At 30.7% G+C, this 20,062-nt stretch overlaps 1 protein-coding gene across 1 annotated transcript; it reads left to right on the top strand.

Moving 5' to 3' along the window:
- The first annotated feature begins 649 nt into the window (after positions 1-649).
- mis18bp1 (MIS18 binding protein 1) lies at positions 650-7,314 on the top strand. The gene is made up of 16 exons (XM_022750948.1): positions 650-1,539; positions 1,657-1,791; positions 1,876-2,171; positions 2,429-2,502; positions 2,624-2,745; positions 2,902-2,992; positions 3,230-3,336; positions 3,556-3,716; positions 3,840-3,906; positions 3,976-4,717; positions 4,814-4,992; positions 5,616-5,755; positions 5,878-6,020; positions 6,108-6,195; positions 6,307-6,361; positions 6,711-7,314. Exons 1-16 carry the CDS (start codon positions 672-674, stop codon positions 6,809-6,811), a joined length of 3,369 nt encoding a protein of 1,122 aa, XP_022606669.1. The 5' UTR covers positions 650-671; the 3' UTR covers positions 6,812-7,314.
- Positions 7,315-20,062: the final 12,748 nt, after the last annotated feature.

Raw genomic sequence — 20,062 nt, 5'->3', positions numbered from 1 at the left:
GTCTTCTTCTTCTTTTTGTCTATTTAGACGGTACTTGGTGTTTTACTGCCCTCTGCAGGACATTTCACACTTATAAAACATAGTTACAATATTGACTTTTTTTACAAAACCAAATGCAAAGGTACCATAAAAGAACTTGGTGCTCGATTGTGTCAGTCTTATAAAAGTCCAAAAACAAAATCTTATATTGTCTGTACTGTCTGTCTGAGTTTCAGATGTGAGTCTAGCCATTTCCTTAATCGGTTTTCATAGTAGGCCAATATCTTATTATCTATTGTTAAAAGAGTGATAGGAAGCTAAATATATATTAATAAAATGTCTTAATCGGTTTCGGAGATGAGAAATATAAGGCCGTGTTTCATTGTAGCTGCCGTCTCTCCTCGACTGATGCATTTTACATAAATATCAATAGATTTTGAATAAGATCTCCAAAGTGTACATAAAAAAATTCAGCATATCCGAAATAAAAATAATAAATTTTAATCTTTTAAATAAATAAATAAAATCCTAAATTCTGCGCACTACATCAACGGAAATGACGTATTTGTTTTGGAAATACGTCACAGGATTCTAGCCAAAAGCGGCAGTGATGAGAAATTTGAAATTTGCGGGCTAGCGGACGAACTGCTAGCGTACGTCTCGTCGTCTGTTAACTCATTTCCCCCAAAGTCATGGCGTCCTATCATCATTTATTACAACATACCAAACCTCGGTCTGAATCTCCTGCCAAGATATTTGCGAAGCTGAAATCCAAAGTACAGAGAGAAGCGATATGCGCGAAGGATCCGCTGTGTAACGTAAGCAAGAGACACGGAGCAGATTTTAACTCGCCGAGGAAGGGAGCGGAGAGCTTCATGATAACCACTGAGCTCAAGGAAAATCAAAGGATAGGTTCTTATCGCAATGAAGTGGAGGCTTTGACCCTCTCGCCCATATCGACTCCTCAGAAAACCTTCAGGTACTCATTTGCTGACAATAGCAGCAAGCATGTGGAAGACATGCCTGTTGAAATGGGAAATGCTTTTATGTCAAGAAACGGACACACACCAACAAAGAGAGCACTCCTGGAGTCAACAGCGGTGTCCCGTCCCCTGTCTCTGGTCAACAGAGAACGGATCCACATAACACAACCTCAGATCAGAGACTTGGGTGGTTTCCAGGTGACCAGCAGGACTCCAGTAAAGACAGCCACAGAAAATGACCGTGTAAAGGGCGTGTTTGAGGAGGATCATGCTCCTCTGGACAAGCTGATGTCTCCAGCCAAAACGTTTTCCCCCATGAAGACGAGGGTGAGAAAGAGAAAGTGGGAGCAGCAGGAGCTAAACAAAGTCAGCAGCACTACAAGGGAGGTCAACAATGAAGGTATAAGTCAGCCACAAGTAAGGAAAACCTCCACTGCTTTCAGTGAGCATAGTACCCATGACAATACGTGCCTTGAGGATTTGGGTGATATTAGAGAGTTCCCTGCTGACCAATCAGAGATGAACCAGGTGACTCATGAACCTGTGTCCCCACCACCAAGATCCATCATAGAGAAACGTGAGATATGACTGCTGCTTTGTTCCAAGTGAAACTCTTTTTCTTGTGTCATCATGTGTTATGGGAAAAACTTGACTGATTCCTCTTTGATGTTTTATGGTTTGCTGTTTTGAACAGGTTGCTTTGTTAGGATGGAAAAATATCAGATGTCTCCAGCCAAGATGTTTGCATACATGAAGGAGAGGGAAAGTAAAAGGGAACAGCATGGATATCTTGAAGTCAGCAGCAGCACAAGGACACTCTTTGATGGGGGTGAGTGTATTATGAAGACCAAAGGAAAAAGTTTGTCTTCTGTATGTAGGCATAGCTTGACTTTGCTTTCATTCTTTTCAGTAGGTAATTTCCATCAGTCCAGAGACACAGCTCTCTCCACACCTCACAATATGGCTGAAATGGAGGACGTTGTCTTTAGAAGTGTTTCTGAAAGTGTGGTCCCTTTCAACTGCTCAAGAGTAGAGTCAGCGGACACCCGATCAGATCCCTCTGAGGATTTCCTGATCCCTCCTGCCCCTCCAGAACCAGTTTTGCTCGAAGACCCACTTGTGCTCAATTCCCCACAGATCTCCATCCCGAAGAAAAACCAGGCTGTGTTCAAGCGTAACAAATGGCCGCAGCGCACAAAATTCCCAAATGTGAGTAGAGACTAATTTATAGATAAATGCGTCTTAAGTTTAAACATTTGATAAAAGGGGTGACATTACTGGGGGGGCTGGCTGGCTGTATTTTGTTGAATGAACATGAAAAATCAGATGGCTGATCAATTGTGTTGGGACCCAACGGTCTGGTTTTGCAGACACATTTTATATCATATGAGAAATGAAAATCAACAATAGTTTGTCTTCTCTTGGACACTTTGGTCTTACCAGGCTTGTGTTTTCGTCTTTGGCAGGAGAGTGTCATTCATCTCAAAAACTGGTTCTTGAGGAAAAATCATAAAGGCCTGTTTATTGATGGAATCCACAGGTACATATTTCTTGAGATATTGTGATTTCATCTATTTCATACATAACATGATGCAAAGTTTATTTTAACAAGATTTGTGTGGTTTACTCTGAGCACTGTTTTACTTGTCTTTTCCACTTAGCGAGGATAACATACCATGGAACAGTAACATCATTGTGGACAGGGTTTCTAATTCTGTGCTGAAGACTGTTTCTGGCAGGATTTACATCTTGGCTGGCAAGATGAACTTGGGTGTTGAATCTGGTAAGTCATTTGTATGGGTATTAGTTTTCCACTGAGACTGTTTCACTTTGGCAGAAAAAAATGAAGCAAACTTGCATGTAGATTTATGCAAATTTTAATTAAAATGTTGCATGGGTTAATATTCTTTTTCTTTCCTCTCTCCCTTTTTGCCTGCAGGGTTTCCTAATTGGTTTCTGAAGAAGTTTGTTAATGGTTTCCCTCCAAACTGGAAGGCGCTTTATGAGAAGTTTCTGTCAGAGTCAAGAGAGTAAGAACATTTATTTCACTTCAAGGCAACCTGCAAAGAGGGGGCAGCAACTGTGCTTTTACAGATACATGATTGTTTTGTTTCTTTTTGCTAGGGATATTAAATCCTTTTAGATGAAATGACCATGAAATGAAACTAAGTGGTTGAAAATTATACTCACAGTCACAAATGTTGCAAATAGTTGTTAAAATGATGTGTTTTCAGTAGCTGTATTTTGTTTTTCTGTAACAACCCCAGCAGAGAAATGGAGAGGACCAGTGAGGGGAGAGCCACCATAACCAAGACAAAATCTGAGGCATCCGCCATCAACTGTGCTGTGAAGCGGCAGAGGCCTTTCAAGACACGTAAGAACAAGAGAAACACTCTTGCAACTAAGAACATTCAAGGACAACAGGACTTCATACGCACAAGATACAATAGACTAAATAGGCTTGTGGCCTTCTGCCTCATTCACTGGGTTGAGAGCTTTGTAGAAAACACTATTTTTGTTCCCAGTTTTTGTTAATCCAGTCAACTGCACTGAATTAATTTTTATTCCCATTTACATTTATTTTCTTCTCTAGCCGATTCCTGTCCTCCTGCTTTCTCCTCTTCTACAAAAGTGTCTCGAAGTGGTCGGGTGATCAAGCCACCTCTGGAGTATTGGAAAGGAGGAAGAGTCATTCTGGATGCACACATGAATGTTACCATCCATGAATGTTATGATACCTCCATATGCATCCCTGTAAGCACCTAAAGTTGTGCTCATATAATCCAGCATGTAAATGTTTTTTTGTTTTTTTTTTCTGTGAGGGCCAGTTGTTATGAGTTTATACAAATTAATGATATTCATGGTCAATGTCAACAGGTCACTACTACAGTGTCTGCGAGGAAGTCACAGAAACCTGCCTGTGTGTTCCTGCCCTGCAGTGAAGGTATAGATAACTGAGGTGCTGTAAATTAAGTCATGAGTTGCATGTAGACTAACTGTCCTGTGTTTCCAGGACAAAAGCAAAGTGAAACAGCCAGCGAAGAAGACGCGTCAGTGCCACTGAGGAGGGTGAAGGCTCCACTCCGCAAATACAACCGAGCCAAGGTTAATCGTGAAGAGAAGCCCTCTAATCCACCTGAACCTCCTGTGGAGACAACTAGCAGTCCTGAAGAGTGGTCTGGCAGAACAAGATCCAGTAAAAGGTGTCCAGCTGTGGAAAGAATGTTGTGTGTGGACACTGTCGCTCAAAAGCAAAAAGAGCCTGAAAAGGCGTCAACACAGAGGTCAAAAAAACAGAGACATGACACCAAGAGGCCTTCAGATAGAAGGCGCAGGCAGACTGTTATAGCATCCCCTGAATCCCCCACTGTTAGATTACAGCAACAGTTATCAGATGAGGGGTTTTCCAGTAAGAGAAAGAACAAGGGTAAAGGAGTGTACAGCAAGAGAAGCGGGAAGGTTCTTAACAAGTCACAGCCAAGCTCCGTGTCTCCATCGAGTCAGTCTTCGGAGTGCTCTGAGGAAAGTGGGAAGAAACTGAGGACGCAAACCAGGGTACTGAAAAATAGTGATGCAGCACAAACTCTAACAAAGTGTAGAAAGAGCAAATGTACCAAAGTCTCACCACCCACAAAGCTTTTATCCAAGTCAGCGAAATCCAGCAAGACACACAAAGCAAACAAAGGCAGCACAATTATTCCAGAAGAGCATGATAAAGACGAGTGGACCATGGCAGAGCTCATGAAGCTGCAAGAGTAAGTTTTATATTTTGCAGCATTGGTGTGACACATTTCTCAAATCATAAACTTATGGCTTTCTGGCGTATCTATGTATGTGCATTTGTTTTCCAGGGCTGTGTCCTACTATCCTATGCACATAGCAGGTTACTGGGCAAAGGTGGCAAGGATGGTAGGAACACGCTCTGCAGAGGAGTGCCACAACCAGCACACATCCCAGGGAACATCACAGAGCCCCGCTAAGAGAGCCCAGAAACCCAGAAAGGAGAAGGTGGGAGCACCAAAAGATCCAGGTAGGAAAAATTTTTGGTGTAGACTGTGCAGCATTTCTGTCTGGACAAAATAGAAGCAACCAGTTACAGTTTAGTAGTAATTCAACACAGCAATGGAAACTACAGCCTGAAGACATAAGTCAGAGTGAATTGTGGATTCAGTATATTTATTTCTAGTAAACTGAATATCTTTGGTATTAGACTGAGACTGTTGAACAAAACAAGACTTCACCTTCAGCAAAAGGTTTTTTCTGACATTTTATGGACCAAACTATTTATCGGTTAATGGAGACAATAATAAATTCATTAATAATGAAAATAACTGTTAATTGTAGCGCTAAAGTCAAGTTTTTGAAATGTCTACAGGAGGAAAATACATTACAGAATAACTTGTTCAGTATTATGCAATACAATAGCACCACAGTAATAATGCCTTTGTAAAATGTACGTGTTGATCAGAGAAATTATGGTTTGTTGGCATTTTTAGTTGTAAACAATTAACCAATAATTAAAATAGAGGCCTTAGAGAAAATAAATGGATGTAGTGAGAGGGTTTTAAGTTGTTCTTTATAAACAAAAATTATCTGAATGTTTTTGCAAGAGAAGAAATGCAGACATTTGATAAACTATGAATCTATGTGTAGTTACAGATCAACCTGTGATATCTGCCCGAGCGGGAACCTTAAAGAGAAAGCAGCAGGTGCGTCAGTTCCTGGAGGCCATGCCCAGAGAAGACGTTGATGACGTTTTCAGCTCTGCGTACATGCAGAATAAACGCTTTGAGGTTTGTCTCTTCCTGTTTTTTGAATTTTGCAAAAATATCATGTTATGCGGGAGTCTCTATCTAATGAGTATGACACTAATGTGTGACTTACTGTTCCGCTTGTGTCTGTCTTTGATGGATAGATCCCCTCCATGTGTCTAAGTGAAGACCATGACTTCGCAATGTCGGACCTGGAGCCCCTGACCCCTATGTCGAAGGTTTTTCCTGAGGTGAAGACTCCTCAGTGTCTGCATATCACTCCTGGCATGATGGGCTCTCCAAACAGGTGAATGGTGCTGACTACTGCATTCTGGCTTGTAAGAGTTGATTGAAATACAACAACTAACTTATGTATTTTTGTATCTTTTTTAAGGAACCATGATGACAAGTATGTCTATAAGCTCCAGAAGAGGATGAAAAAAAATCAGTTTAATGTGTGCAAACAGGCTCGTCCTGCAAAGGTATTATAAGGTTCATGTCTGAGATTCTTGTTGCCTTGAAACACATGGATTATTGTTTTGTATTGGAAAACAGTATCATTCTTTCTCATTCTATCCTGTCGTTTATTTCAGAGCTTTACACCCACACCATCAGTTAAACGAACAATGAAGAGATGTGGTAACACAGGTAGGTTTCCTGAGGAATGTGCTGGTCATGAGTTTACACCCGTGTCATGGCAATGTTAGAAATGTAATTCATGTACCTTTACTTTCAGGGGAAGGCCAAAATAATAGAAACATCAATAAAAAACAATGCGCCTACAGCAAATATCATTTTGTAGTCTGCAATTCATGTATTTTACTCAAGATAATGGTGTTTAACTTGTATGAGTCTGTGTTTAGAGGCAATCCTCACCTTAAGGTTTTCAGAGAGTAATAGATTACATTTCAAAGGCTATAACTGAAAGCATTTATTGCTGCATTTCTTTTGTAACACGTGTTGCATAACATAATCCCTTTCTTTTCTTTTTCACCAGAAAATGACACCTTTGTTGTTTGGGAGATGTTCCCAGAAAATGATGAAGAGTTGTCTGACAGTGGAGAGGAAGAGGATTTTTACTTCTCAGACAACGACTGATTGGAATTGGATCTGACACGTCATTTCATTGTACAAGAAAAAACAAACAAAAATCTTAAATGAATCACATTCATTTAATTCTCATCATATGTGAGCAATAAATCAATTCCAATTTTTGTCTTTCACATGTAAGAAATTCAGGAATTAATGTTTCTTCTAATTTTTAAAAAAATATGGAAATACAGCATTTGATCACGTCAGTGTGAAACAAATGGTAATATAATGTATAAAAATGAAACGCATCTGTCGGGATGATATGGCCATGATGCTGACTGAACAGACTTGTGATGCTGTCTTCCCTGTAAATATAGTTTTTGTTTAAAGACCCACAAATTAGTTGTAACTATACTTTTAATAAACTGTTTAATTCTTAGTTATGGTTTATTTGTGTATATTACACATTTAGAGAAAAACTATGTATCTATGTAAGTGGCTCTTAACATTGGTGGCTTGAGACCTCTCAGAATGTGTAGTGTAAACATGAGATTGTTAAATTTGAAAGGTTTTTGGAGGCCTGTAAATGCTAGGAAATCAAAAATGTAAGTAAAGTACAATGAATCATTAAAAAAAGTCAGTTTAAGCAATAAAAATGTCATAGTATGGTGGGGCTAAAAAACTAATTAAACAGTTGTAGTAAGTGAATGCCTAAAAACATTATAGTAAGGCATTAAAAAAGTCAGTACAATATGTCATAAAAATTCATGTTTTAAGGCATGAAAATGTCAAAGTATGGCAGCATTAAAAAGTCAGTATAGTAATAGTATAGTAGTAGTAGTATAAAAATAGTAAATTCATAAAAATATAATAAAGTAAGGCATAAAAATTTCAAGAAACATACTATAGTAGAGCATAAAATGTCATACTGTAGTAAGGCATAAAAAGTCATAAAAACAACAGGATAGTAAGGCATAAAAATTTCAAGAAACATTCTATAGTAGAGCATAAAATGTCATACTGTAGTAAGGCATAAAACGAGTAAGGCATAAAAATTTCAAGAAACATTCTATAGTAGAGCATAAAATGTCATACTGTAGTAAGGCATAAAACGAGTAAGGCATAAAAATTTCAAGAAACATTCTATAGTAGAGCATAAAATGTCATACTGTAGTAAGGCATAAAACGAGTAAGGCATAAAAATTTCAAGAAACATTCTATAGTAGAGCATAAAATGTCATACTGTAGTAAGGCATAAAACGAGTAAGGCATAAAAATTTCAAGAAACATTCTATAGTAGAGCATAAAATGTCATACTGTAGTAAGGCATAAAACGAGTAAGGCATAAAAATTTCAAGAAACATTCTATAGTAGAGCATAAAATGTCATACTGTAGTAAGGCATAAAACGAGTAAGGCATAAAAATTTCAAGAAACATTCTATAGTAGAGCATAAAATGTCATACTGTAGTAAGGCATAAAACGAGTAAGGCATAAAAATTTCAAGAAACATTCTATAGTAGAGCATAAAATGTCATACTGTAGTAAGGCATAAAACGAGTAAGGCATAAAAATTTCAAGAAACATTCTATAGTAGAGCATAAAATGTCATACTGTAGTAAGGCATAAAACGAGTAAGGCATAAAAATTTCAAGAAACATTCTATAGTAGAGCATAAAATGTCATACTGTAGTAAGGCATAAAACGAGTAAGGCATAAAAATTTCAAGAAACATTCTATAGTAGAGCATAAAATGTCATACTGTAGTAAGGCATAAAACGAGTAAGGCATAAAAATTTCAAGAAACATTCTATAGTAGAGCATAAAATGTCATACTGTAGTAAGGCATAAAACGAGTAAGGCATAAAAATTTCAAGAAACATTCTATAGTAGAGCATAAAATGTCATACTGTAGTAAGGCATAAAACGAGTAAGGCATAAAAATTTCAAGAAACATTCTATAGTAGAGCATAAAATGTCATACTGTAGTAAGGCATAAAACGAGTAAGGCATAAAAATTTCAAGAAACATTCTATAGTAGAGCATAAAATGTCATACTGTAGTAAGGCATAAAACGAGTAAGGCATAAAAATTTCAAGAAACATTCTATAGTAGAGCATAAAATGTCATACTGTAGTAAGGCATAAAACGAGTAAGGCATAAAAATTTCAAGAAACATTCTATAGTAGAGCATAAAATGTCATACTGTAGTAAGGCATAAAACGAGTAAGGCATAAAAATTTCAAGAAACATTCTATAGTAGAGCATAAAATGTCATACTGTAGTAAGGCATAAAACGAGTAAGGCATAAAAATTTCAAGAAACATTCTATAGTAGAGCATAAAATGTCATACTGTAGTAAGGCATAAAACGAGTAAGGCATAAAAATTTCAAGAAACATTCTATAGTAGAGCATAAAATGTCATACTGTAGTAAGGCATAAAACGAGTAAGGCATAAAAATTTCAAGAAACATTCTATAGTAGAGCATAAAATGTCATACTGTAGTAAGGCATAAAACGAGTAAGGCATAAAAATTTCAAGAAACATTCTATAGTAGAGCATAAAATGTCATACTGTAGTAAGGCATAAAACGAGTAAGGCATAAAAATTTCAAGAAACATTCTATAGTAGAGCATAAAATGTCATACTGTAGTAAGGCATAAAACGAGTAAGGCATAAAAATTTCAAGAAACATTCTATAGTAGAGCATAAAATGTCATACTGTAGTAAGGCATAAAACGAGTAAGGCATAAAAATTTCAAGAAACATTCTATAGTAGAGCATAAAATGTCATACTGTAGTAAGGCATAAAACGAGTAAGGCATAAAAATTTCAAGAAACATTCTATAGTAGAGCATAAAATGTCATACTGTAGTAAGGCATAAAACGAGTAAGGCATAAAAATTTCAAGAAACATTCTATAGTAGAGCATAAAATGTCATACTGTAGTAAGGCATAAAACGAGTAAGGCATAAAAATTTCAAGAAACATTCTATAGTAGAGCATAAAATGTCATACTGTAGTAAGGCATAAAACGAGTAAGGCATAAAAATTTCAAGAAACATTCTATAGTAGAGCATAAAATGTCATACTGTAGTAAGGCATAAAACGAGTAAGGCATAAAAATTTCAAGAAACATTCTATAGTAGAGCATAAAATGTCATACTGTAGTAAGGCATAAAACGAGTAAGGCATAAAAATTTCAAGAAACATTCTATAGTAGAGCATAAAATGTCATACTGTAGTAAGGCATAAAACGAGTAAGGCATAAAAATTTCAAGAAACATTCTATAGTAGAGCATAAAATGTCATACTGTAGTAAGGCATAAAACGAGTAAGGCATAAAAATTTCAAGAAACATTCTATAGTAGAGCATAAAATGTCATACTGTAGTAAGGCATAAAACGAGTAAGGCATAAAAATTTCAAGAAACATTCTATAGTAGAGCATAAAATGTCATACTGTAGTAAGGCATAAAACGAGTAAGGCATAAAAATTTCAAGAAACATTCTATAGTAGAGCATAAAATGTCATACTGTAGTAAGGCATAAAACGAGTAAGGCATAAAAATTTCAAGAAACATTCTATAGTAGAGCATAAAATGTCATACTGTAGTAAGGCATAAAACGAGTAAGGCATAAAAATTTCAAGAAACATTCTATAGTAGAGCATAAAATGTCATACTGTAGTAAGGCATAAAACGAGTAAGGCATAAAAATTTCAAGAAACATTCTATAGTAGAGCATAAAATGTCATACTGTAGTAAGGCATAAAACGAGTAAGGCATAAAAATTTCAAGAAACATTCTATAGTAGAGCATAAAATGTCATACTGTAGTAAGGCATAAAACGAGTAAGGCATAAAAATTTCAAGAAACATTCTATAGTAGAGCATAAAATGTCATACTGTAGTAAGGCATAAAACGAGTAAGGCATAAAAATTTCAAGAAACATTCTATAGTAGAGCATAAAATGTCATACTGTAGTAAGGCATAAAACGAGTAAGGCATAAAAATTTCAAGAAACATTCTATAGTAGAGCATAAAATGTCATACTGTAGTAAGGCATAAAACGAGTAAGGCATAAAAATTTCAAGAAACATTCTATAGTAGAGCATAAAATGTCATACTGTAGTAAGGCATAAAACGAGTAAGGCATAAAAATTTCAAGAAACATTCTATAGTAGAGCATAAAATGTCATACTGTAGTAAGGCATAAAACGAGTAAGGCATAAAAATTTCAAGAAACATTCTATAGTAGAGCATAAAATGTCATACTGTAGTAAGGCATAAAACGAGTAAGGCATAAAAATTTCAAGAAACATTCTATAGTAGAGCATAAAATGTCATACTGTAGTAAGGCATAAAACGAGTAAGGCATAAAAATTTCAAGAAACATTCTATAGTAGAGCATAAAATGTCATACTGTAGTAAGGCATAAAACGAGTAAGGCATAAAAATTTCAAGAAACATTCTATAGTAGAGCATAAAATGTCATACTGTAGTAAGGCATAAAACGAGTAAGGCATAAAAATTTCAAGAAACATTCTATAGTAGAGCATAAAATGTCATACTGTAGTAAGGCATAAAACGAGTAAGGCATAAAAATTTCAAGAAACATTCTATAGTAGAGCATAAAATGTCATACTGTAGTAAGGCATAAAACGAGTAAGGCATAAAAATTTCAAGAAACATTCTATAGTAGAGCATAAAATGTCATACTGTAGTAAGGCATAAAACGAGTAAGGCATAAAAATTTCAAGAAACATTCTATAGTAGAGCATAAAATGTCATACTGTAGTAAGGCATAAAACGAGTAAGGCATAAAAATTTCAAGAAACATTCTATAGTAGAGCATAAAATGTCATACTGTAGTAAGGCATAAAACGAGTAAGGCATAAAAATTTCAAGAAACATTCTATAGTAGAGCATAAAATGTCATACTGTAGTAAGGCATAAAACGAGTAAGGCATAAAAATTTCAAGAAACATTCTATAGTAGAGCATAAAATGTCATACTGTAGTAAGGCATAAAACGAGTAAGGCATAAAAATTTCAAGAAACATTCTATAGTAGAGCATAAAATGTCATACTGTAGTAAGGCATAAAACGAGTAAGGCATAAAAATTTCAAGAAACATTCTATAGTAGAGCATAAAATGTCATACTGTAGTAAGGCATAAAACGAGTAAGGCATAAAAAGGCATAGTATAGTAAGGCATAAAAAGTCATAAAAACATAATGTTTCAAGGCATGAAAAGTCATAAAAACGACATAGTATAGTAAGGCATATAAAGTCATAAAATAATAAGGCATAAAAAGTCATAAAAACATCATAATATAATAAGGCATAAAAAGTCATAAAAACGACATAGTATAGCAAGGCATAAAAAGTCATAGTATAGCAAGGCATAAAAAGTCATAAAAACGTCATAGTATAGTAAGGCATAAAAAGTAAAAAAAACGACATACTATAGTAAGGCATACAAAGTCAAAAAAACGTCATAGTATAGTAAGGCATAAAAAGTCACAAAAAACAACATACTATAGTAAGGCATAAAAACAACATAGTATAGTGAGGCATAAAAACGACATAGTATAGTAAGGCATAAAAACAACATAGTATAGTGAGGTATAAAAAGTGATAAAAACGTCATAGTATAGTAAGGCATAAAAACAACATAGTATAGTGAGGTATAAAAAGTGATAAAAACGTCATAGTATAGTAAGGCATAAAAACAACATAGTATAGTGAGGTATAAAAAGTGATAAAAACGTCATAGTATAGTAAGGCATAAAAACAACATAGTATAGTGAGGTATAAAAAGTAAAAAAAAAATGACATCGTATAGTAAGGCATAAAAACGACAGTATAGTAAGGCATAAAAAGTCATAAAATAGACATAGTATAGTCAGGCATAAAAAGTCAAGGTATAGTAAGGCATAAAAAGTCATAAAAACGTCATAATATTTTAAGGCATAAAAAGTCATAAAAACATCATAGTTTAGCAAGGCATAAAAAGTAAAAAAAACAACATAGTATAGTAAAGCATAAAAACATCATAGTATAATGAGGCATAAAAAGTCATAAAAACATCATAGTATAGTAAATCATAAAAACATCATAGTATAGTAAATCATAAAAACATCATAGTATAGTAAATCATAAAAACATCATAGTATAGTAAATCATAAAAACATCATAGTATAGTAAATCATAAAAACATCATAGTATAGTAAATCATAAAAACATCATAGTATAGTAAATCATAAAAACATCATAGTATAGTAAATCATAAAAACATCATAGTATAGTAAATCATAAAAACATCATAGTATAGTAAATCATAAAAACATCATAGTATAGTAAATCATAAAAACATCATAGTATAGTAAATCATAAAAACATCATAGTATAGTAAATCATAAAAACATCATAGTATAGTAAATCATAAAAACATCATAGTATAGTAAATCATAAAAACATCATAGTATAGTAAATCATAAAAACATCATAGTATAGTAAATCATAAAAACATCATAGTATAGTAAATCATAAAAACATCATAGTATAGTAAATCATAAAAACATCATAGTATAGTAAATCATAAAAACATCATAGTATAGTAAATCATAAAAACATCATAGTATAGTAAATCATAAAAACATCATAGTATAGTAAATCATAAAAACATCATAGTATAGTAAATCATAAAAACATCATAGTATAGTAAATCATAAAAACATCATAGTATAGTAAATCATAAAAACATCATAGTATAGTAAATCATAAAAACATCATAGTATAGTAAATCATAAAAACATCATAGTATAGTAAATCATAAAAACATCATAGTATAGTAAATCATAAAAACATCATAGTATAGTAAATCATAAAAACATCATAGTATAGTAAATCATAAAAACATCATAGTATAGTAAATCATAAAAACATCATAGTATAGTAAATCATAAAAACATCATAGTATAGTAAATCATAAAAACATCATAGTATAGTAAATCATAAAAACATCATAGTATAGTAAATCATAAAAACATCATAGTATAGTAAATCATAAAAACATCATAGTATAGTAAATCATAAAAACATCATAGTATAGTAAATCATAAAAACATCATAGTATAGTAAATCATAAAAACATCATAGTATAGTAAATCATAAAAACATCATAGTATAGTAAATCATAAAAACATCATAGTATAGTAAATCATAAAAACATCATAGTATAGTAAATCATAAAAACATCATAGTATAGTAAATCATAAAAACATCATAGTATAGTAAATCATAAAAACATCATAGTATAGTAAATCATAAAAACATCATAGTATAGTAAATCATAAAAACATCATAGTATAGTAAATCATAAAAACATCATAGTATAGTAAATCATAAAAACATCATAGTATAGTAAATCATAAAAACATCATAGTATAGTAAATCATAAAAACATCATAGTATAGTAAATCATAAAAACATCATAGTATAGTAAATCATAAAAACATCATAGTATAGTAAATCATAAAAACATCATAGTATAGTAAATCATAAAAACATCATAGTATAGTAAATCATAAAAACATCATAGTATAGTAAATCATAAAAACATCATAGTATAGTAAATCATAAAAACATCATAGTATAGTAAATCATAAAAACATCATAGTATAGTAAATCATAAAAACATCATAGTATAGTAAATCATAAAAACATCATAGTATAGTAAATCATAAAAACATCATAGTATAGTAAATCATAAAAACATCATAGTATAGTAAATCATAAAAACATCATAGTATAGTAAATCATAAAAACATCATAGTATAGTAAATCATAAAAACATCATAGTATAGTAAATCATAAAAACATCATAGTATAGTAAATCATAAAAACATCATAGTATAGTAAATCATAAAAACATCATAGTATAGTAAATCATAAAAACATCATAGTATAGTAAATCATAAAAACATCATAGTATAGTAAATCATAAAAACATCATAGTATAGTAAATCATAAAAACATCATAGTATAGTAAATCATAAAAACATCATAGTATAGTAAATCATAAAAACATCATAGTATAGTAAATCATAAAAACATCATAGTATAGTAAATCATAAAAACATCATAGTATAGTAAATCATAAAAACATCATAGTATAGTAAATCATAAAAACATCATAGTATAGTAAATCATAAAAACATCATAGTATAGTAAATCATAAAAACATCATAGTATAGTAAATCATAAAAACATCATAGTATAGTAAATCATAAAAACATCATAGTATAGTAAATCATAAAAACATCATAGTATAGTAAATCATAAAAACATCATAGTATAGTAAATCATAAAAACATCATAGTATAGTAAATCATAAAAACATCATAGTATAGTAAATCATAAAAACATCATAGTATAGTAAATCATAAAAACATCATAGTATAGTAAATCATAAAAACATCATAGTATAGTAAATCATAAAAACATCATAGTATAGTAAATCATAAAAACATCATAGTATAGTAAATCATAAAAACATCATAGTATAGTAAATCATAAAAACATCATAGTATAGTAAATCATAAAAACATCATAGTATAGTAAATCATAAAAACATCATAGTATAGTAAATCATAAAAACATCATAGTATAGTAAATCATAAAAACATCATAGTATAGTAAATCATAAAAACATCATAGTATAGTAAATCATAAAAACATCATAGTATAGTAAATCATAAAAACATCATAGTATAGTAAATCATAAAAACATCATAGTATAGTAAATCATAAAAACATCATAGTATAGTAAATCATAAAAACATCATAGTATAGTAAATCATAAAAACATCATAGTATAGTAAATCATAAAAACATCATAGTATAGTAAATCATAAAAACATCATAGTATAGTAAATCATAAAAACATCATAGTATAGTAAATCATAAAAACATCATAGTATAGTAAATCATAAAAACATCATAGTATAGTAAATCATAAAAACATCATAGTATAGTAAATCATAAAAACATCATAGTATAGTAAATCATAAAAACATCATAGTATAGTAAATCATAAAAACATCATAGTATAGTAAATCATAAAAACATCATAGTATAGTAAATCATAAAAACATCATAGTATAGTAAATCATAAAAACATCATAGTATAGTAAATCATAAAAACATCATAGTATAGTAAATCATAAAAACATCATAGTATAGTAAATCATAAAAACATCATAGTATAGTAAATCATAAAAACATCATAGTATAGTAAATCATAAAAACATCATAGTATAGTAAATCATAAAAACATCATAGTATAGTAAATCATAAAAACATCATAGTATAGTAAATCATAAAAACATCATAGTATAGTAAATCATAAAAACATCATAGTATAGTAAATCATAAAAACATCATAGTATAGTAAATCATAAAAACATCATAGTATAGTAAATCATAAAAACATCATAGTATAGTAAATCATAAAAACATCATAGTATAGTAAATCATAAAAACATCATAGTATAGTAAATCATAAAAACATCATAGTATAGTAAATCATAAAAACATCATAGTATAGTAAATCATAAAAACATCATAGTATAGTAAATCATAAAAACATCATAGTATAGTAAATCATAAAAACATCATAGTATAGTAAATCATAAAAACATCATAGTATAGTAAATCATAAAAACATCATAGTATAGTAAATCATAAAAACATCATAGTATAGTAAATCATAAAAACATCATAGTATAGTAAATCATAAAAACATCATAGTATAGTAAATCATAAAAACATCATAGTATAGTAAATCATAAAAACATCATAGTATAGTAAATCATAAAAACATCATAGTATAGTAAATCATAAAAACATCATAGTATAGTAAATCATAAAAACATCATAGTATAGTAAATCATAAAAACATCATAGTATAGTAAATCATAAAAACATCATAGTATAGTAAATCATAAAAACATCATAGTATAGTAAATCATAAAAACATCATAGTATAGTAAATCATAAAAACATCATAGTATAGTAAATCATAAAAACATCATAGTATAGTAAATCATAAAAACATCATAGTATAGTAAATCATAAAAACATCATAGTATAGTAAATCATAAAAACATCATAGTATAGTAAATCATAAAAACATCATAGTATAGTAAATCATAAAAACATCATAGTATAGTAAATCATAAAAACATCATAGTATAGTAAATCATAAAAACATCATAGTATAGTAAATCATAAAAACATCATAGTATAGTAAATCATAAAAACATCATAGTATAGTAAATCATAAAAACATCATAGTATAGTAAATCATAAAAACATCATAGTATAGTAAATCATAAAAACATCATAGTATAGTAAATCATAAAAACATCATAGTATAGTAAATCATAAAAACATCATAGTATAGTAAATCATAAAAACATCATAGTATAGTAAATCATAAAAACATCATAGTATAGTAAATCATAAAAACATCATAGTATAGTAAATCATAAAAACATCATAGTATAGTAAATCATAAAAACATCATAGTATAGTAAATCATAAAAACATCATAGTATAGTAAATCATAAAAACATCATAGTATAGTAAATCATAAAAACATCATAGTATAGTAAATCATAAAAACATCATAGTATAGTAAATCATAAAAACATCATAGTATAGTAAATCATAAAAACATCATAGTATAGTAAATCATAAAAACATCATAGTATAGTAAATCATAAAAACATCATAGTATAGTAAATCATAAAAACATCATAGTATAGTAAATCATAAAAACATCATAGTATAGTAAATCATAAAAACATCATAGTATAGTAAATCATAAAAACATCATAGTATAGTAAATCATAAAAACATCATAGTATAGTAAATCATAAAAACATCATAGTATAGCAACGCATAAAAAGTCATAAAAACGACATCGTATAGTAAGGCATAAAAAGTACAAAAAACGTCATACTATAGTAAGGCATTAAAAGCCACAAAAACGACATACCATAGAAAGGCATGAAAAGTCATAAAAACGTCATAATATTTTAAGGCATAAAAAGTCATAAAAACGACATAGTATAGTAAAGCATAAAAAGTCACAGTATAGTAAGGCATAAAAAGTCAAAAAAACGTCATAAAATAATAAGGCAAAAAGAGTCATAAAAACATCATAGTATAGCAAGGCATAAAAAGCCATAAAGACGACATCATATAGTAAGCCATAAAAAGTCATAAAAACGACATAGTATAGTAAGGCATAAAAAGTCATAAAAACGACATAGTATAGTAAGGCATAAAAAGTCATAGTATAGTAAGGCATAAAAAGTCATAAAAACAACATAGTATAGTAAGGCATAAAAAGTCATAGTATAGTAAGGCATAAAAATTCATAAAAACGACATAATATTTTAAGGCATAAAAAGTCATAAAAACAACATAGTATAGTAAGGCATATAAAGTCATAAATTAATAAGGCATAAAAAGTCATAAAAACATCATAATATAATAAGGCATAAAAAGTCATAAAAACGTCATGATATTTTAAGGCATAAAAAGTTATAAAAACGACATAGTACAGTAAGGCACAAAAACGTCATAGTAAAGTAAGGCATGAAATGTAAAAAAAACAATATAGTATAGTAAGGCATAAAAACATCATAGAATAAGGCATAAAAAGTCACAAAAATGTCATAGTATAGTAAGGCATAAAAAGTAAAAAAAAAATCATAGTATAGTAAGGCATAAAAAGTCACAAAAACGACATAGTATTGTAAGGCACAAAAATGTCACACTATAGTAAGGCATAAAAAGCCACAAAAACGTCATAGTATGATAAGGCATAAAAATTTAAAAAAAAGACATACTATAGTAAGGCATAAAAAAAACATAGTATAGTGAGGCATAAAAACAACATAGTATAGTAAGGCATAAAAACAACATAGTATGGTGATGCATAAAAACGACATAGTATAGTCAGACATAAAAAGTCACAAAAACGTCAGTATAGTGAGGCATAAAAAGTCAAAAAAACGACATAGTATAGTAAGGAATAAAAACCAGAGTATAGTAAGGCAATAAAACGTCATAGTATATTGAGGCATAAAACATAAAAACGACACCGTATAACAGGGCATAAAAATGTCATAGTATATTAAGGCATAGAAAGTCATAAAAATGACATAATATAATAAGTCATAAAATGTTACAAAAATGTTGTAGTATAGTAGAATAGTGCAAGTCATTATCTTTTTTACATGCATATAACCTTGACTTTAGAATATAATTTTTCTTTGATTGTATAAATTTGAAGGACTGGGAGATATTTAGGACACATCTGGAGGTCCTTGTTGGATTGATTGTTTATGTTTGCTATAAATATGGTGAGAGCGCCACGGATGGAGAATGATCTCAGGAGCTCTGAAGAAGGAAGAGTAACAGCTAAGAGGCCCCACGGACGTGACGATCTCCATATCAACATCAGCTTGTCACACACATTGGAGAGCGAAAGATGAAACAAGCAGTCAGACTGTTGTTACTCAGAGAGAGACACCTTGGTGTGCCTTGTACCAGATCTGTCCTTCATGCATGAATAAAACCAGCCACATTTAATGGTTGACTTGTTGGTCTGATTGTTGAAAAAAATGATTCTTTCTATCATGAAATCACCTTTTCAATAGGGCATAAAAAGTCATAAAAAACGACATAGTATAGTAAGGCATAAAAAGTCAAGAAAACGTCATAGAATAGTAAGGTATAAAAAGTAAAAAAAAACAACATATTATAGTAAGCCACAAAAACGTCATAGTATAATAAGGCATAGAAAGTAAAAAGAAAGAACATAGTATAGTAAGGCATAAAAAGTCAAAAAAACGACATGGTATAGTAAGGCATAAAAACATCATAGTATATTAAGCCTTAATATACTATGACGTTTTTGTGACTTTTTATGCCTTTAAGGCATAAAAAGTCACAAAAACATCATAGTGTAGTAAGGAATGAAAAGTTAAAAAAAACGACATAGTATAGTAAGGCATAAAAAGTCAAAAAAACGACATAGTATAGTAAGGCATAAAAAGTCATAGTATAGTAAGTTATAAAAAGTCATAAAAACAACATAGTATTGTAAGGCATAAAAAGTCATAAAAACGTCATAATATAATAAGGCATAAAAAGTCATAAAAACGACATAGTATAGTAAGGCATAAATAGTCATAGTATAGTAAAGCATAAAAAGTCATAGTATAGTAAGTTAT

Source organism: Seriola dumerili, unplaced genomic scaffold (assembly GCF_002260705.1).
Source record: "Seriola dumerili isolate Sdu_G_001 unplaced genomic scaffold, Sdu_1.0 BDQW01000149.1, whole genome shotgun sequence".
NCBI lineage: Eukaryota > Metazoa > Chordata > Actinopteri > Carangiformes > Carangidae > Seriola > Seriola dumerili.
The sequence above is the reverse complement of the archived record's forward strand: the minus strand, read 5'-3'. Positions and strand labels throughout refer to the sequence as shown.